The 19905-nt window shown below is 39.4% G+C and overlaps 1 protein-coding gene across 16 annotated transcripts in view; it reads right to left on the bottom strand.

The window, feature by feature from the left end:
- Positions 1–573: 573 nt before the first annotated feature.
- Positions 574–19905, bottom strand: part of ABCC9 (ATP binding cassette subfamily C member 9) — a 73798-nt gene continuing 54466 nt past the window's right edge. For 13 of the 16 annotated variants that reach the window (XM_015869338.3, XM_015869381.3, XM_015869372.3 and 10 more), the window contains 11 exons: positions 18827–18919; positions 16227–16329; positions 14031–14132; positions 11292–11412; positions 10148–10278; positions 8465–8543; positions 5718–5826; positions 5397–5500; positions 4648–4781; positions 4221–4283; positions 574–2202 (listed from right to left, as the gene is read on the bottom strand). In XM_015869338.3, coding sequence (XP_015724824.1) covers positions 2065–2202; positions 4221–4283; positions 4648–4781; positions 5397–5500; positions 5718–5826; positions 8465–8543; positions 10148–10278; positions 11292–11412; positions 14031–14132; positions 16227–16329; positions 18827–18919 — 1177 coding nt within the window. In that variant the 3' untranslated portion in view covers positions 574–2064. Of the gene's footprint in view, positions 2203–3278; positions 3459–4220; positions 4284–4647; positions 4782–5396; positions 5501–5717; positions 5827–8464; positions 8544–10147; positions 10279–11291; positions 11413–14030; positions 14133–16226; positions 16330–18826; positions 18920–19905 lie in introns of all 16 variants that reach the window. The other 3 variants (XM_085541973.1, XM_085541967.1, XM_085542032.1) reach the window with 2 other exon arrangements.

Genomic DNA, 19905 nt, shown 5'->3' on the forward strand with positions numbered 1-19905 from the left:
CCTGTGTATGCTAAGCATAATTGCTTGAGGATCTAAGCTGTGCCTTTAAACCTGCTAGGGATATTCTCTAGTAATTGGCAAAATGTTTGACCACAAACATGTAACATTACAGTCAGTACTCCTTCATTCCTCCAGCAAAATGACTGAGGCCCGTAATTCATTTTCTTTTCTACATATTTAAATAGCAGTGTTTGATTTGCTCCATACCTCAGGAGGGATGAATGAGCAAAGAAGGGGATTCTTACCTCTCTGCCGTCTTTGGGACAAATGTAAGAGGAAAAAAGAACTAATTTTGGGGTCCTCTTAAGTAATTCAGGATGCCTGACACGATCCCAGCCCCTCAAAGCCACATAATATAATGTAAAACAGCATTTCATTGAACTGATTAGCACCACTTAAAATAAATCGGGACTGCATCATCATCAAAGTTATGCAGATAAACAAAGTTATTTCTACTTCACAGTGACCGGAACTGACAACAATGAATCCAATTAATTTTTTCCCCGAAGACAATGAAATTAAATCAAGATTGATGCTGGCCGCTTTGCTCCGAAATCTGCGTAACAGCGTTGCTTTTCCACTGTAAACATCTGCTTTATTTTTTGTTTTTCTTTGTAAGACAGAGTTCAACACAGAGTATTAATGGAAAAAAGAGCAATAACTTTTCACAGCAGTTCATAGGGAAATCACAGAAGTATTTTCCCTAGTAATATGTTCCAAGCTGAATTTTGTGTTTAGTTGTATCACAGAGATTTTATTTTTAATAAGATGAAATAAAGAGAGAAACCATTGTATCATCAAACTAAGTGTAATCTGAATTTTGAGTCTTACTTTTCTTTTGCCAGGAATTGTTTCATGTTTTAATTATATTAACAATAAGCTTAAGTGCACTTCATGTTCATTCTAAACCTTATAAAAACAGACAAACAAGATCACATTGAATATTATGAATGAAGCAGACATTTCAGACTCTGCCTTTGAAAGAATGTCTGTGAAACTCCTAGAGATTTATTGTCCACTGGGCAATTATCATGATTCAGAATCTAGCCCTATGCATTAGCCAAGTGTGGGCAATCTCTTGAAAGTCTTATGAGGTAAATACGAACATAAGTGACCTAAAATCTTGAAGATGCAGAAATCATTTGATGATTGTTCCAACATAAAAAACAATCTGAAGGGCTTAAGACATATGAAACAAATAGTGACCGGCTGATTACATGCCATTTTAAGTAGAATATTTTAGTGGAAATTTTTAAAAGATTGATTAATATCAACTTTATACATTCAGATTAATTTCAATACAAAGTCTTAAGATACTGTACAAAATGTATTCCTCTATAAGTCTATTAAAGCATGCAGAATTCCAAGATGATTTGTGTCCTTGGTTCAAAGAATTCTGTAGAACAAATATGGATGTAGGAACTGACTGTAGGGGTAAGTTATCCTTGCATAGAAAAAGTAATACTGTGCCTACTACAGCGTGTGAACTAATGTGAAGGGGAGAGTTTCCTTATTTCTGATGAATTTCCTTTCCCTCATTCACTGCTCATCCCCTATAACTTGAAGAGCAAAGTTTATGCCTTTGGAATGCAGCAGATTGCCCCAAGAGTTATGGGTTTAGATTTGTTGTCTTTTAACTTTTCCCCTCCGGGGACAGCATTCTTCTGGGGGTCTCTTGCTTCCTTGACAAACGGCACGATTTTATTCTTGGTTCCAGAATAACATATGCAGCTTGTAAGAGCACTGCATTTTTTGTGCTCTCTACAAAAGAAAATAAAGTCACTGTGTCTAAGAAAAATGCCAGATTTCCAGGAAATCAAAACTTCTGCCTCTGTGTGTGTGTGTGTGCATGTGAGCATGAAGTTTAATGGCTTTTGGATTAAGTGACATTTTTATTGCTTTCAGAAATACATGCATTGCAATGGGATTTGTTATTTTGGGAGATGGAAGTGTGAATAAAGAAGCTCTGAAAAAAAAAAAAGCTGAAAGTGATGTTACACTGAATTAAAAAATATGCATTTCATTTGTTTAAAAATAAGCTTTTAAAATACGTCGTGTGATCCTTCACATGTCAGCCCGGACAAATGAAGCAAAGATGCCGTCCTCTTGAGAAAGCAGGTTCTCAGGCGTATCATATTCTAAAATGTTCCCTCTCTTCATGACAATGACCAGGTCTGCCGTTAGGATAGTGTGGACCCGATGCTGCCATAAAGAAAAGCATACAGAAGTTTTAATTATGATAATTCTCATTGCAGTTCATTAATGGGCCTAATCAAAGGTGTATGAAGTTGATAAAAGACTTGATTTCCTTACAGCAGTATTTGGAGTAGGTCTTACTTCACAGCCTCTGGCACCTGGCCTGAAAACACTTACGCATGCACATGCCTCATTTTTGGTCAGCTAATTGCTATTATAGACAAGACAGCTGTTGGAAGAGGTCCTCTAGCATCAATGAAAGATATCTTCCCCTTAAGGAAATACAGGTGAGAAACATCCTTGCACTGTCAGGTGGCATGGCATCCTGCTCCACTCCTTGGTTGTGCACCCTGCTTGCCCATGCTGAATCCCTATTAGGACACCCTTAGGTTGTTTCCTTTTGCAGATCAGTTAGCTCCCTCCAAGATTAAATTGGTGCTTGCTGCAGGGAATAGGTTAGTCCTACAGGTAACTGGAGGTAGAGTTTGTTTCCAGTGCCATGCAAATATCACAGAATCACGTAATCGTAGAATATCCTGAGTTGGGAGGTACTCACAAGGGTCAAGTCCAACACCTGGCTCCACTAAAGACCACCCAAAATTCAACTCTCCTAGCACAGACTTAGAAGACTGATGATAGCAAGTTAGGGCACAAGCAAGCCAGAAATCAAAGAAGAGTTTACTAAAATGCACATTAAGAAATGGCAATTGGGGATCATATGAAGGCTTACTGATAGCCATAAATCTTAAAGAGAACCGGTTGCAAGATGCAGTGATTTGGTACAGGAATGTATTACTAAGAAGTGTCCAGTCAGGTGCAGATGGGACTAGTTCTAGAAGTGTGACATTTCACTACAGAGGCAGAAATTTAGGGATTAATTTAAGGAGTGTACTTGTTTAGCATCATAGATTCAATGTTAGTTGCATGTCCAGGCTTTTATTAAATGTAATTCACGTAAATAGTGAAGAAATTAAACAAATCCAGAAGCTGCATAATAAAAACGTTCTTACACTGTCATCTCAGAAGCTGTGCAGTAGAAAGGAAGAAGAATGAAAGGAAACTAGAGAGGTAAAAATAACTACCAAATAGTCAGAAGTCTTGTGAACAGTGTGGACTGAGAGAGTCTACTTGTGAGTCTTCACCAAAGTGGTGAACAAGCCGTCCTCCTTGAGGAGTAAGTTTGAGGCAGTGTCACATTCAACTAGAAAACCATCAGAAAGGACTAGGACAATATTGGACTCCAAGATGTGAGATACACGATGCTGGAAAAAAAGAAAAGAAAAACAGGTGGGTGAAGGAAGGAGCAGCCATGAGTGAAGAGCAGAAGGAAATGAAGTCAGCTGTGTGAGGAAAGCTAAATATTAATATGTGCCATTTTGCTTGAGACAGCATGTTTGGAAAGGCAAAGGTAAGGGAAAGTGAAATTTGAGTGAAAGTGACAATACTGAATGTTTGAATGGCATTTAACTGGAAAGGAATAAGCTTACCGTTAGCATGTTCAGCATTTACGTATCTAAGAATCTTACAGCCTGTTGTAAATGAGTCTGGGTTAAGTCATTCATCTACACAAACTAGTCACTGACAGCCTTGAAACCAGACTCCAGGAGACATAACTCTAATCTCTAACCACAGGACTGGATTCCAGACAAAGCAAATGAAACAGCTGTTGAAACACAAATTTATCTCTCTTTTGTAGCAGCTTTCAATAATTGTTTAGCCCATGGCTTTGGTTTCAATTTGTTATTGAGAAAAACTTTATAGTTTTTTTTGGAGGTAATGCAGATGCTGAAGTTCCCCATAAAGTCCTTTAGATCTCAATGCTTTGGTCTGGCCCACCTGCAAGATATCACTTAGTACAAAAATTCAGGTTGGTAGTATGTGTCCTATCCTGTTGCAACATCTGGGAATATTCTGACTTTGGGTTTTAGTTTTACTTTGCTTTCATAGTGATGTTTAACTGGTGAAAGTCAAGAATAACTGCTTGAGAAATAAGAACAGAGCATCTGCCAGCATTTAGTACTTACAGCTATCGTTACAACTGTGCGGTCTGCAAAGGCAGTCATCACAACCTTCTGCAAAATATTTTCCTACAAAGCAAAAGGCTCACCTCAGTTATTTCATCCTTCTATATTTTACTTCGTTGTGCATCTTCAAATATCAAAAAGACAGACTTATATTCCACACCATTCTTCATCTGTGAACCAGACTCCCATCAATGAAATGCTGCACAGGTAAAAGCAGACTCTCTAAAATATTACTTTTATTCTTTTCCTTTCGCAGTAATAATCAAACCCCAAACACCAACAGAAACAACTGAAACTAAACACATGCCAAAGGCAGAAAACTTGACAGTTTTCTCTGCTAAATAGACCTCATGTCTGACTTCTGGGTAAGATGATGCCTCTTCTCCCAGCAGATCCACATAGCAATGGAGAAAATTGCTATACTCACAGTGGCCATGTCTATAGATGCTGTGGCTTCATCCATGATAAGAATGCTGCTCTTGCGAACAAAGGCTCGGGCTAGGCAGAACAGCTGTCTTTGCCCTACACTGAAGTTCTCTCCTCCTTCTGTTACCATTGCATCTATAATAGAAACCAATTAGTAAAATTAGAACACAGTGATTTTGAGAGGACACCATGAAAGCTTTGCTTGTATGCTATTCCAGCGTGAAGCAAAATCCCTACAAAAGTTATAGTTAATTCATAGCATATATTTGAGTTATAGTTTAGCAAGTGAACCAAATTGTTAAATCTGGTAGGATACAAGATAAAATCTTAGTAATATGATACAGACATTATGGAAGGAAATAAATAGATAAGCTTTCTTCATGAAGCAGATCACAAATGAAAAGGAAAATGCTTTGTGTTCTAGATAAGAGCTACAACTCTTCTGGCCAAGCAAAATTCTGCTGAAGGAGCAGAAGTAGAAACTTTTTTAACAAACTCTTCTGACTAGTCACTCATTTATAATGTTGAGGTGCCACAGGATTTTTCTGCAGTGAATGGAAAACCAGACATTTCTTCAGATTTTTAGTAAGGTTATTTGCTCTGGCATGGAGAAAGAGTATTCATGAGGTACCTGTCAGACTCCTACATGATGCTTCAGAGTGTAAGATCCCACATAGCTATTTATGTGCATACACATTTATGCATGCGTAATGCCGTTATTGACTTATATTCCTAGTAACTTGGACATACCAAGGCCTCCTGGCAATGATTTGACCATGTTCTTCAGCTGAGCAATCTCTAGAGCTTCCCAGAGTCTATCATCGGTGCACTTGCATTCTGGATCCAAATTGAAGCTGCAAAGAAAAACAAAATAGGAGTCTTGTCACTAAGGTTACAATTCATAAAGACCTTCTGCAAAAAAATAAAGTGGAACTCTGTACCTCACTTAATTTCTCATGGACAGTCTGTGGCTAGATTGTGGTGATGTAGGAAGGTTTCTTCCCTTTTCCATCCCTTCCTGCCCACATCACCCATCACAAACACACTGCTTCTCTTTTTGCATACACCTACCGGATGGAACCACTGAACAGTATTGGATCCTGGAGGATAATAGAGAGTCGGGAACGCAGAGTGTGAAGAGGCAATTTGCTGATGTCTATGCCATCAATCACTATCCTTCCTGTTTAAAACAATAAGCAAAGGACACATGACAGAACTGCACAATCGGATAGCAGGCAGAAAGATAAAGCAGATACTTTGGGCTGGGCTCCAGCTGATGAGACAGCATGCCTCTGAATTCTCTCAGTGTCGTTACACAAACATGGAGGAGGTGAATGCATGTAGAAACACAGCCCAGAGGGAATCCAGCCTTTTGGTGCTGCCTTTCCATATTTCTTTTTTTTTTTTCCCCCTCAAATTCCTTTAAAGGAAATTAGTGGATTAATAGTAGCACTGGAAGTATAATTTATTATGAGGCAACCTAATATTTACAGACAGAGTGAGAACAAGAGCACGAGTAATTAGCCACATTCTGTATCTTCCTCTGTTCTTGACTTTAACAGTAGCAGGAGGTCTGTAATCTCTGTGCTTATTTCTTTTGCATAATACTGTATTTATCTACAGTCAATGCATCAGGAGCCAAAAATCTCTGGAACTCAAGGCTGAATAGGACAACATAACTTTTTAACACGAGGCAGATCAGGAAAAAAAAAGCACCAAAAAAACCAATCCCATACTCCAAAGCATTTTTATGCCATTCATGGTGGTTCTTACATATCAGTTTTACTTAAATATTTGGTTATGAACTAGTTACATACTGTTCTTCTAGCAGATTACTGGAAGCAGTCACATTAATCACTCCTTAAACCAGTAGTTCATTCCCATACAAGAAGTTGTAACAGCTGAGAGACTTCGTAAAGTAAGATTTTTCCACTTCTAGTCACTACTTCAGGTCAAAGAGCATATGGATCTTGTCTGAAAATCTGACTTACAGTGTTCTAGCTGTGGTAACTGCAGATATTCAGAGTGGAGAGACTGGAGAAACATATCAGAGAAACTGGAGATGGGTATTTCATAAGTAGAAAAAAGTGGGAAGGGTAGAAGGAAGCTTTTTCCTTGGATCCTCAAAGAAAAATCAGGAACTAACTAAGTCAGTAACTTCCCCTGGACATAGAAACGTCCCTTTGTATATGGGGAATCAATGGACCAGAGGAAATTGAATAAGGGTACCGTAAGGGCTATTTCTCATCAGGCTCAACTCTTCATTTTCCCTGTGGATTACTCCATGGAGTGGCTGCATGCAGCCCTGGGAGGTGCCTACAATATGTTCATTTGTTAGGGAGAACCTAACCACAAACTGACAAATATATGGATTTTCAAAGCTGCACGTATGGCGCTCTGTAATTCCAAGTTTTCATAATATTGCACTTTGTAGGTTACTCCATGATAAATATTACTGTGGCATGCTGTGGGAAGAAAGTAATGCATTTGTGTTAGAAGCCAGAGAGAGGGGACCTTTAGGAAATAGTAGAGAGGAGCTGGGAAACCAGGAAAGTAAAAAGAAGTACTCAAGCAAAACAGATAGGTGGTTCAAAGAGAGGACAAGAAAGGGAAAGCACTAAATAAAGAAGTGAAAATAGGGGAATAACGTGGAACATACAAAAAATTTACGAAATAACAAAGACATATGGAACCAAAGAGGATACCATGAATTAAATTTGGACTTTAGTAGATGTACTCAAAATCTTGTTATGCAATTTTTTAAGAACCAGGGCTCCACTCAGAATTGAGCCAGCTTAGAAACTAAATATGGATTGAGCTGAGACATCGAGAGGATTGTGCACAAAGGACAGAGGTCAACTAGAAAATACTTAGGCATTCCCATTGGGAAAAATCAGTTACACAGAAGGAACAAAGAAAAGATATAGAAGGAAGATTAAAGTAGAAAGAAACTGAAAGTTGGGCACAGATATAACTGTTTGCACTATTTATGTATCCAGGATCCCCAGTCATGAATCAGAAACGTATTGCCATAGATACATACAGGCACAGAACCACAACAAAAGCAAGTATTAGCATTACTTATCCTCCCACATCTTACTGGGATTTCCCTAGCAAACATTTGATGCACAATGACCAAATTAGAAACATGGAAATCTTTGTAAAAAAAAAAGGCAAATTTCTAGTAGTTTTCCATACACCCGCAACAGTTCACATGTATCTCTATTATAAAGGCAGGGTGCATATTGCTGCATACTAGTTCATTTCAATTAGCTAGGAGAATGAAATGCTGCAAGAGTGGAAATATAGCAGAAAGTTTCCAAAACGTTTATTCAGTTTCTGATGTAGCTGTGGGAAATTGCTATAAAATAAAAAATAATTATCATGGGAATGGATTTGTTGAGTTCATTTCTACTCCACTAATGTTATCATAGTTATAACAAGTTAATGCAGTTATTCTTTAGGGAGAAATTTAGAGCTCTAGAGAGTTGCATATTTTCCCTCTTATCTCAAAAATGGCATAGTGTTTTCTTAGAGCAATTGCCAAAACTAAAATATATTTTTTTATTATTATTTTTTATATTTTTTTTTCAGAGTGGAAGTATAATCTGTACATAATGTTTCCTGGAAGAACCAAGTGTTGCTCACAATAGGACACTTCGTACTTTGAGTGATCAGGCACAACAAGCCCCATTCTAACTGAGTATCTTCTGAGAGAGAGAGATAGGATGTAAGCGATCAAAAAGAGTCCCTGCTTTCTCTAAAGAAATAAGAAGGGAGTGGGTCTGGAGTGACAACGTACTCCAGTGAAAACTAACCATCAAATATGTCCACCATTCTGAAGAATGCTAAAGACAGGGATGACTTGCCGCTGCCTGTACGACCACAGATCCCAACCTGCAAAAGAAAACAAGATATTCCATATAAAAGGCAGCTGTAAGTCAGACTTGCAGTCCTAGGGAAGCTGGACTGGACTGCTGTCTTAGTGAGAAGAAAGGTGCTTCCCAATGGCCAGCGGCAGACATTAGAATAAAAACAGAAGACTGTGTCAAGTAAACTCTCTGTTCTATTTTTGCATTGTTTGGACTTGTAAAACAAAGGTAAAAGATGGGCTTAGGCTGTCACTGACGCTGGGGAGGGTGAGGCAGAGATTATTACACTGCTCCACACTCTAGGCAGAAGGCAGTAACAGAAAAAAAAACCACATAATTTAACAAATCTTAATTAAAAGTGATGTTTCAGCTGCTATGGACTATGCCTTATCTTCAGAAATAAATAATAAAAAACAAAGCCTGCATAACTTCTTATGGTTTGTGCAGTGCTGAAATCCACAGAGACCTTTAACTGAATGGCGAAGCAGTTACATCTGTGCACTGAAGAACTCATGTAACATGATAGAAATTCCCACTTGTCCTAATAAACAATCCTATCAATCACATAGTAAAAGCTAGGTGTATTCAAGTTGATAAAAAAAGAGTACTGTTTGTTTCACAGTGGGACATCACAATGTCTCTAATTTGCATGCAGTGGAATTTCCCTTTTGTATGCAATGGGTTTGCATGTATGCATCATGGATGATGTCCTAATTGGACAAGGAACTTAAACAGATATGCTTGGCTGAGCAACTGTGTTTTAAATTTTATTTTACAGTGTAAAATCCCATTTCTGCAATGTTAGTATTGTCTTCAGAATAAATGCTATTTTAAACACCGGGGGAAAACATTTTTTGTTTGGTTCACATAGAACTTCATTATTTCTGCTTGTTGAATCAATCCATGGGGCAACATAAAATTTGTGCCGAGGAACATGGTTTAGTGGGAGCTGTTGGTAATAGATGAATGGTTGGACTGGATGATCGTAGGTCTTTTCCAACCCTGGTAATTCTATGATTCTATAATTCTGTGACTTAATATTACTTTGATTTGAATATTCTATAGCAGTTCAGTAGCTGAAATTTAACATAATAACAGATTTTCAGGTATATTGGGATATTTAGTCAAAAATTCTTAAACAAAATAGTTCCCTTCGGCAAAATAATCATTGGAAACATTTATCCCAGGAAGATTTTATTGTTTAGTGGCTTGTGGTAGCAATGGTTATGGGAGGACGGTTGGACTAGATGATACTGTAGGTCCTTTCCAACCCTGGGATTCTATGATTCTATGATTTCTGAAATGCCAGAATTTTTATCTGTACTACAATGACATTATATGCTGAAATTTAAGATGTTCTTGTGTGCTTTCTCAGCTCTTGTTTAGTGATCATCTAATCTCATCTCACCAACTACACACGCACTGTGCAGTGGGGGTGGACATGGACATGGAAAGAGATGGGTATCTAAGAAGAAAAATGGATCTTGGCCAATAAATGATGCCCTCAGTGTATGTCTTGACCCATGCCCGTGTAACTGTCACTGCAAATGGTCATTAGTCTTGCTCTTCTGCTATGTTAGAAAACAAACTAAAGATGGGCCTGCTCCAGAAGGACCAGAAGTACAGTACCTTTTGTCCTGGTTTAATGTAAGCTTTAACATGTTTGAGGACAGGCTTCAGGTTGTTTTCATATCGCACACACAAATTTTCTATCTTGATTTCCCCCTCTTGAGGCCAGTCTTTTGGGACTTGAGAAGCATCTGGAATGGTTACAGCAGAACAAAACAAAACAAATGTTATCAGAAATTCACTTTTTATGACAGTTCCTTTTCCCCTCTCTCTTTCTGGGCACGTTCATGAAACCACTTGAAAAACCCAGCCTTCAGTTCCATGCCAAATACACACTGGGTAAAGGAGAGCCTTCTAGTACGGTAGCATGCTTGGGCTGTTTCCCAAGGGATTTCAGGACTTCCTGATGGTCATGTTAGCACTTAGCTTCCTGATCACAACACCTAAGATGAGAGAGTGAATGCCTAAGGAGCTCTTGGCAATGAAATGGGGAGAAGCAAAGCAAACAGAAAAGATCAGTGCAGTGTAAACGTGCTCTGAGGCCAGTAACCGGCAGAGGAAAGAGAGTGCAAGGAAAGATGTTGTTACTGCGTGACAACTTGAGCTGCTGACATTATCACAGCTCGTATGTCATCCTGATTTGCAAATACGTAGATAGGTTTTGTCTTGACTAAGGAGTCTGGTTGTCAAGGAAGTTTGCTGACCTTCAAGTTTTTCATCTCTGCACTTCTAAAACACCAAAACCAATCTGAAATATGTGGAGAACAAATAGTAACAAAAGAGTTGCTGAGGTCTGACTACCACCGTGCCTTTGTCTTGTAGCCCCCATTTGCTGCAAAGATCACTCATTTGGAAGTAAGGAATTTTAATGCATTTCTGGTTTTCATCTGTCTTTTAATTTACAGATTAGCTACATAGGTGTTTTGCCCTGGAACATCCTGATTGTACTCCAGTGTCATGCACTGTATCCCTGCATTTTGATTTCTACTGACAGTCACTGGTCTATATATCTTCTGGCTGCTTTTGTCTGCCTTTGTCATTCAAATCATTGGGAGCTCCTACATGCAAATACGAAGAGATTTTGGCCAAGGAGACCAATGTATTTTGCATGACCCAATATATCTTGCTTTAACAATCCTGGAGAAAAAAGAAGCCACACACAAAAAAATACCAAAACAAACCACAAAAATTTAGAGTGCGATACCCAAGTAGCCATCATAGTTCTCCGACTCCATGTTCAGGAAGCTGTGTACTTTTTTTACAGCACCCATCTGCACCTCCAGATCAGCCAGATTCCTCACCACCCAGTTCAAATAGTTGGTTATCTACATCACAAAAAGAGAAAAAGGGTAGGGTTCCGATTTCTGTCTGTGCATCTGTATGTTTGTGAGTAAAAGTCAGATGAATCTGTGAATGTCTTTAGCCTAAACCAGCACAGTGGGTCAGTTGCTGACATTACAGCAGTCCTAGACTCAGTGCAACAGCATCACATACATAACAGACTAGTCATACTCCAACACAAACAACAACCCCGACATGTTAATTTACTGCTTGGTATTTTCATCTTTCTTTTTTGGAGGAGAAGGATGGAAACATCATACCCTCCGTGTGAAGCTGTGACTGACTAGAAGTCACTTGTTCCCTAGTTCTGGAAGGTACTTTCTGTAAACACACAGACACAGAATAAATAGAAATTGGCAGCACTCTTTGTAAATGCTTCAGTTTCTAATCTTTCAAAGACTGAATAAAGATTAAGAAAGTTGACTGTTTGCAAGTACATTGCAAAGAATTTGATGGTCACTTAAATTCTGTTTCCTTCTGTGTATGTTTAGATGATTCATTTATCTCTGTGAAAAATGTGTGGTTTTTTTTTTAATAGAAATAGCAAAATATATTACCTATTCACTGGCATTTCATTCTTAGTTTTTATTACCATTTGTAATCAAACAGAATCTGATTAATTGTAAATGTACTGCTTGTAGCAAGCAACTGTTAATAATTAATTGTAGAACAATACCCAGCTTAGAGAAGCTGACTTCTAGCAAGGACTGAGTATTCGAGGCAGATAATTTTAAAGCAGTTTCCTAAGCATATGTTCCTTAGTCTGTTTGTAGAAGCCCGTTACCAACTGTTGATAGTCAAGCACCTTCAAAAACTGAGCCACTTAGGTACCTAAATAAGGGCTTAGAAAATTCAGTTTATGAGAACACCCTACAAACAAATGCACTTGGAGAAAGGTTTTGTCATTTATTCGCTTGTTAAATCTGATAAATAAGATGTTTGTTATGAATAAATCACACCGCTTCACTTCTTTTCCACTCACCTTATACAGATGCAATATGCATACAATAAATATTTTTCACTAAGAGTGAATAATAAAATTTGTTGTGAATTTAGAGGATTTAGTTGATTGTCTTGCTGATGAGTGATGAGTTATTTGCTGTTCAGAAACATGCATCTCTGTCCAGCTTTTGATTCAGAAATGTATCTACAATCATAGTTCTGTCAGATCTGATAAAAGAGTCTGGCATCTCAAAGGCCCTGCCCATAGCTTCAGCCTTCATCACTGCTCTGAAATAGTTGGCAGTGTTTAAACAAGGGAAGAGAATAAGCTTCTGAACGCCAGCTATAAACACCATGTTGCTGCAAAGCTTGACCTTATCCAGGTCCAAACATCATCCCTCTCTTAGCTCCAAAGTTTCATTAGTGCTATTGTGAGGAAGGAGAGACAGGTTCCCACTTTTTGACCAGAGCATTGTCTGCTCCAGACTTCAGCCAACGGCTAATTTGTGCTAATGATCTGTTTGCAAATACAGATTTAGTATAAAGTAGCCAAGGCAATGCAGACATCTTGGCGCTTCAGATCTCTGCTAATGAAGCAGGATTACCAGGAATGTTTTCAGAATGAAGCTGGAAGTCTGGGACAGATTCTCAGTTGCTGGCAGATGCTCACAGTGATGTAACAGTGGCTCAAAGGGGATCTAAGGCCATCCTAAGGCAGCTGCCAGGAATCATCTGCTGCAACCATGGGCTTACCAGCATTTAAAAGTAAAGCCAAATCTTGGTGCTAGACTCATACCCATACCCTCTATATGACAACACTTTCCACCCACTAGTGCATAAAGCAGCCAGCTTTTTGCCACAACCAGTTTCAAAAATTACTCCTGCCACTATCCTCATCCTGATTTTATCCCCACTCTTTTGGTGAATTCAATTATATTTTTGCTCTCTGTGATGACAATAGTCATGCCATGCTCATGATGCTTTGTCTCTTTTACTGCCTACTATGCTGAAGGACTCTTCTGTGACTCACCTTAAATTGTTCACAATACAGTTAAAATGAATTGGTTACTGTGCCACCAAAATCTTGTCGTTCCTAACCCCACCTCCTCTTTCCTACTGCTGCTTGTCATGATGGAACATGCCTTCTAGCCTTAAAGATCCCCAGCTCCATATTCATTCAGAACTGGATGAATAATGTTAGGCATCTGAGTAGATTCTATCCAAAGACAGAATTAGCATTTCAGTTTCTTCAGCAATGATTACATTGGTCTTTGGTTAAACATTACTAAGGTTATTTCAGCCTGTGAGGGAGCAGCATCTGGCAGGTTCTGCTATGTACAAGTGCAACCAACACTGTCTTGTGCAAAACAGAGTGCACAGCAGGTCCTCTTACGCACTTTAAATTCTTCTGCTCTGCTTGGGAGCACGCAGGGCCTGGGAATGGTTGTGTTTTTTTAATTGGCTCATAAAATCTGAAGCAAGTCCAAGTTGCTCTGAACTCTGTCAACTTTGGCTTGAATCCATTATTTGCAAGAATTTATTTATTTATTTGTTTTCACAATTAAGAAAGCTGGAAGATAATCATATATATGTATTTTTTTTTTTAAATTACTATAAAATGAATACATGAATCTCAAAGTTAATGTGCTTTGGTACCTACCGTCAGAGCGTACAGGAGACCTAGCCCCACAAACCCCGAGTTTGGCCCTTCGGTGATGGAAGTGATAGCTGCAGTAAGAACTATGCAAGCACCAAGATAATCCTAAAATGAGACAGAGGGAGAGAGAAAGATTCTAGACAACATTAAAACGCACTGATAATAACATTTCTTCTGTTGCACAGCACATTCAATTTATTGAGAATTATTTCTGTAATGACACCTTGTCCTTACAGCTGGGTTGCTTTTCCTGGAAAAGATCAGGATTTTTGGTGTCCAAAACAGCCTAAAGGATCTTGCTGGACACAAATGAAACAGGCCAGTACTTTCTGCAAATCTGTTTGGGCTGGGGTGTCTCCATGTAGCTTCTTCCAGAAGAGGAGGCATAAAAGAATGTAATGAGAGTGTGAAAAGAAGTCATAAGAATGACATAACATCCTTAATCACAACCTTTAAGCAAATCAATTCCACTCCTCTCTACTCTCTCTCACATCTTCTCAAATTTGAATTCGCTTTCCAAAATAAAAGTATCAGACCATGAAGGGTTTTGGAAGGATTTATACAAGTAATGCACATGTTTTTTGGGCAGACTACATTCTGTAGTGGGACATCGTGCACGGGGAAGACATCCCTAAGCCTGCTATGTGCTCATAGCCAGCAGCAAAACACCATTTGCTTGTTGGTAGCAGTAACTCAAAGCACTAAAACAGTGTAATTGTGGGGCTACATCTGGTCTATTAAGTCTTGCTCTTGCAGAAATTGCTGTGGAGGTAATTGCTGTGGAGGTTGAACTGGACTTCTCATAGGCTTTTCACAAGCGTCAGCCAATTGTCTTGATGTGTATCTATCTCCATTTTGAAGTGAATGACAGATACACAGTGGTCTCATGCAGTCATCAAGGTGCCTGATTCATGGGACTGCTGGTGTTCCCACTGTCCCACTGTTCCCTGCATGATATTTACTTTGGATTATAAAGTTAGCATTTTCCATCCTTTTTTTTTTTTCTTTTTCTTTTTTTTTTTTAATGTCCTATTTGATAATGTCCTTCCTGGAGTCTTTCCCTAAGAGATTTGAAATGAGGGCTTTGTTGTTCATGTATCTGTAGGAAGTGTCGATAGTCAGATCACAGACTCTAACTTAACTGCAAGGAAACAGAAGTAGAGTGCTTTTGAGTCTTCATGAGCAGATGGGACCAGTTGCTACTGATCCCTTCTGAAGTTCTGGGTGATATTTGTACTACTGCACCATTAGGCAGAGACAAATGAACTATTCCTTGGTAAGACCACATTATTTTTGATGCTATGATGAAGTTCAGCATGATCTCTCATACTGTTAGCTTCATGCACAAAGGGAAGCTCTGACACTTAAGAAATGAAGCACAACTTTGTTGCTCTGTCAGTGAAGGGGAGGATAACACCCTTGATGAATGAATCATGCCTTTTACTGCTTGTGACTGTCAAAATCAAATCACAACTCTGTTCATTCACTGCTGTTTTAGAGCCAATACGTGATGAAAACACAATGATTTTGCTTGCCCTCATGCTAATCACTGAAGTTCCTCACACGCTGTCATGGGAGGACCCCTATAAAAAACAGAAGCCTGTCTCACTGCCTCTGGCTGTGCTATGGATAGGAGTCATTCATTTTTAAGTTGAAGCCAAGCTCTACTTTTGTGACATTGAACAGTTCTGTACCTTACACACAGTATGGACTCACAGCAGAAGCAAGGGCACAACAAACAGAGCCTCTAAATCACAGTTGTGGGATTAAACCTGTTGCTGGGGAGACACCGTGGTGCCTGTAACAGCCCTGGCTGACTGATTGCACAGCTCAGAAAATTACTTAAAAGCCACCCTCTGCTTTGAAAGTAGCTGTTACAGGGGCAGGTCTGCAGATGCTGCACAGTAGTAGAGAAAGCCTTATTTCAAATTATGTAAATGTTTGCTCTTGCACTCTCTTCAGACAGCAGACCTTGCAACAGCAAAAGATGAGGGAGGCTCATATTTTCTTACTTCTGGCCAAGAAAGCTGAAAAAAACCTTATGTGTTTAACATAAACAATCCCGAGCTATTTTAAGTATCAGTGTGTATAATCTCAACGCGAGATTAATTCCCGTTACTATCTTCTCCTCTACATCAGGCTAAGTCTCTGTTTGCTTCCAAGGTTTCAAAACCATGGCTGGGACTAAACTGAACGTACCGTCCTGACCTCCAGCCATCTGTTGGCAGCCGATAGAAATAAGTAGGCAATGTTGTTCGTATCTGTTAGTTCCAGCATACGTTGTTTAAACCTGGATTCATGCCTGCCAAGAGCAAAGTTGTTATATTACAACACATTACACACATACACAAAACGATGAAACACTGAACTTCTCTTTCCCGCCCCTTCCCTCAACCATAGGCTGTTTGTCCTTATGTCTTTGCCAAGCTTCATGTTACAAGCACTTCCCGAAGGACCCATGCCTTTTGCCAGGGCTCTTTCAGGCCAAGAAGAAGTTACCTGGACAACTTCGAGAGCATTTAACATGGGTAAGGTTTCAGTGTTTATTAGGAGGCTATAGATTGATTTGTGGACCAGTGTTTCTCAGCTACTCTGCTCAGCTGTTTTCTCAGCCTAAGCTGAACTGCCTAAGCATTTTAGCCAACTGCAATGATGGAATAGAACCCATTTAGTCAACAATCCCTATAGACTGTTTCTGAATTGCAAAAATGAATGGTGTCACCTCCATTGTCACTTGTTTCTCCCAGGTAATGCCTGTCATGTTTAAAAACAGGTGCAAAAATGTCAGAGCACCAGAAAGTGAAGGTAAATGATGGCAGTAGAGGGGTGTAAGCAAAGTCTCTGTTGACATAAATGTATCACATTCATGATGCCTTACAGTACTTTTGAATCTGGCCCGCAGTCATGTGGACAACATTTACTTGTTTCACATTCTACAGTCAGTTCAATACAATCACTTGAAAGAAATTGCCAGACTTGATTCAGCAGCTTATCTCCTGTTTTGTCATGGAAAGTTCCTGTATTTCAAAGTTTCAGGGCTCTGCCACGAAGCACCTGTCATCCTTGTTCTGCCAGAAACATCTTTTATCTATTTATTTATTTATTTATTGCCTTTTCACGGTGGTATTTCATTTCTCTACACACAGCTTATAAACATAGCAAGTAACCTCCCCAAGGCAACAAGCGGTAACAGCAGTGACGTGGGGAGGAGCAGAGATACACTGAATATTCTGCTCGTCTGCCTTTCTGGCAGCAGAACTTCTGTTTTCCTAATGGAAAATCTGACATGCTTAATCTGTATCTTTTCATCCACCTCCAGCTCATCTTCTGGGCTGTTTTAGACTTTTATCCTATCAGATGACAAACAGCAAAGGTCACTGAAATTGCTTACTGATCCAACTGTGCTACTTTGCGAGAAGTTATGTGGATAGCTGCTCTATTTTATCCTGGAACATACTGAACTCAAACTACAGAGAATGACTAATGGGATTATTAGTAAATATGACCTTGCTGACAAAAACCACTGGATAATTCGGGATTGGTTGACAGAGGAGCACAGAGGGGGAAATGAAATGGCAGTGGTTTGCACCAGAGATTCACAGAAAAACTCAGGTGATGGTTGTGATGCCTACTCATTTTCTAAAACTGTGTTTTACTCTCTGCCATCCAGGCCAACAGAGCTGTTTTGCGAAGCAAAGAGGTGTTGATTAACTCCCAAGAAACTGTAAGCTCCTCATCTTTCTCAATAGATATTGTGATGAAAGGCCACTATAAATGTCTTGAGAAGCACTCAGCACACATCAACATCAGGCTTTAATTATGAATTACTGGTTTAATATTTCATTCTGATTGATACATCTTGTGAAACCATTTTTTGTTGACAATTGGCTCATATCTCTTCAACACAGTGCAAATATTTTAGTTTGTCTTACAATAGTCCTTTCTGCAGCACTCTGAACTTATAGTCCTAAAGCCAGCTTGAAGTGATGAAACAGACTCAGGAACTGTGTAATTTATTGAGAAGATGAGACTGATCATCTAGACTGTTGAGAGGCTGAAATTCTATTGTGTGCAGAATGAGTGCAAATTCTGCTTATGAAGGGACAACATCAAGTACTGTAATCATGCTAGCTGTAATGTAGTTGATATACAAAGAGAATTTAGTCTATAATTCCTACAGTAAGTAGAAAAAATATACTCATGGTCAAATAGAAATGTTCTCAGAATATTCTGGGATTAAATATTTGAATTTGGTTGAAAAGGCTTGGTCTTAGAATATCTAGATTGCTTTTGACATAATTTACCTGGAAAGCCTTCTAGTTGCAAATTTTCTCTCCTAGTTAGCAAGTACTGCAGTAGTGCATCCCTGCCTGAGATACAGGGTAAATACAGAAAGGTTTAGAGGCATTTGGATAATACAGCTCGTAAGATATAGCACAAATATTGGAGGTGTGATGCCTGCTCTTGCCCTGCAAAGGAGTTTCTTACTGTCCAAGTAAGGCATGATTAAACTAAATATCTTAAAAAATTTAAATAATATATCAAAAAATGTTATCATCTTTAATTATTATCATTAAATTATTGAATTATAATTAATTCAGTGAAAACCAATACAGATACTTATGTTGCTGAACACATGTGCAAGTGTTCAGAGGTGTAGCAAAACAATAAAACAAACCCTGCTACCCTTTTATATGATTGCTTAAAGTCTACTAAACCAAATAAGTTACCCTCTGACATGCTCCGAGCAAGCTATATGAGTCAGAGTGGAACCCAAGCTTCTCTCTGATCATTTTCACCTGAATGCTCTGATGGTGGTAAGGCCTTCTGCTGTTTCAGAGAAATGACAGAGTAATGGTAGCTGGGTGCTGTCATCGAGCTCCTGGAGGTCCCTGGGGCAGGAAAACAAAACAACAGCTATTACATCTCTGTCCATAGAAAAAGTACCTCATAATGGACAACAATCAACACCTTATCTATTGTACATATTCTTTTCAGAACTGCACAAGTTACAATTTCTATAGTGAATTCCTATATTCTGGCACAGAAATTTCACATTTCTCTATTGCTACAGAAGACTTTTGCAGATGACACCAAGTTGGCAGGAAGTGTTGATCTGCCTGGGGGTAACAAGGCCCTACAGTGGGAGCTGGAGAGGTTGGATTGCTGGACTGAAGCCAATGGGATGAGGTTCAACAAGGCCAAGTGCCAGGTACTGCACTTAGGCCACAGCAACCCCAGGCAACATTACAGTATTGGGGCAGAATTGCTGGAAGACTGTGTAGGGGAAATGGACCTGGGGGTACTGATTGATGTTTGGCTGAACATGAGCCAGTAGTGTGCCCAGGTGGCCCAGAAGGCCAATGGCATCCTGGCTTGCATCAAAAGTAGTGCTGCCAGCAGAAGCAGAGAGGTAATCATCCCCCTGTACTCAGCACTGGTGAGGCCGCATCTCGAGTACTGTGTTCAGTTTTGGGCCCCTCACTACAGGAAAGATATTGAGTACCTGGAACATGTTCAAAGAAGGGCAACGAAGCTGGTGAGGGGTCTGGAGCACAGATCTTAAGAGGAGTTGCTGAGGAAGCTGGGATTGTTCAGTCTGGAGAAGAGGAGGCTCAAGGGAGACCCTGTTGCTCTCTTTAACTACCTGAAGGGAGGTTTTGGTGAGCTGTGCATTAGCCCCTTCTCTTGTGTAACTGGTGATAGGACTAGAGAGAATGACCTCAAGTTGCACCAGAGGAGATTCAGGCTGTATGTAAGGAAATACTGCTTTTCCAAAAGTATAGCCAGGAGCTGGAATGCACTGCCCAGGCAGGTGATGGAGTCACCAACCCTGGTGTTCAAGGAATAGTTAGATGTTGTGCTGAGGGACATGTTT

Source organism: Coturnix japonica, chromosome 1 (genome assembly GCF_054131305.1).
Source record: "Coturnix japonica strain WE chromosome 1, WE-NBRP24, whole genome shotgun sequence".
In the NCBI taxonomy this organism is placed as follows: Eukaryota; Metazoa; Chordata; class Aves; order Galliformes; family Phasianidae; genus Coturnix; species Coturnix japonica.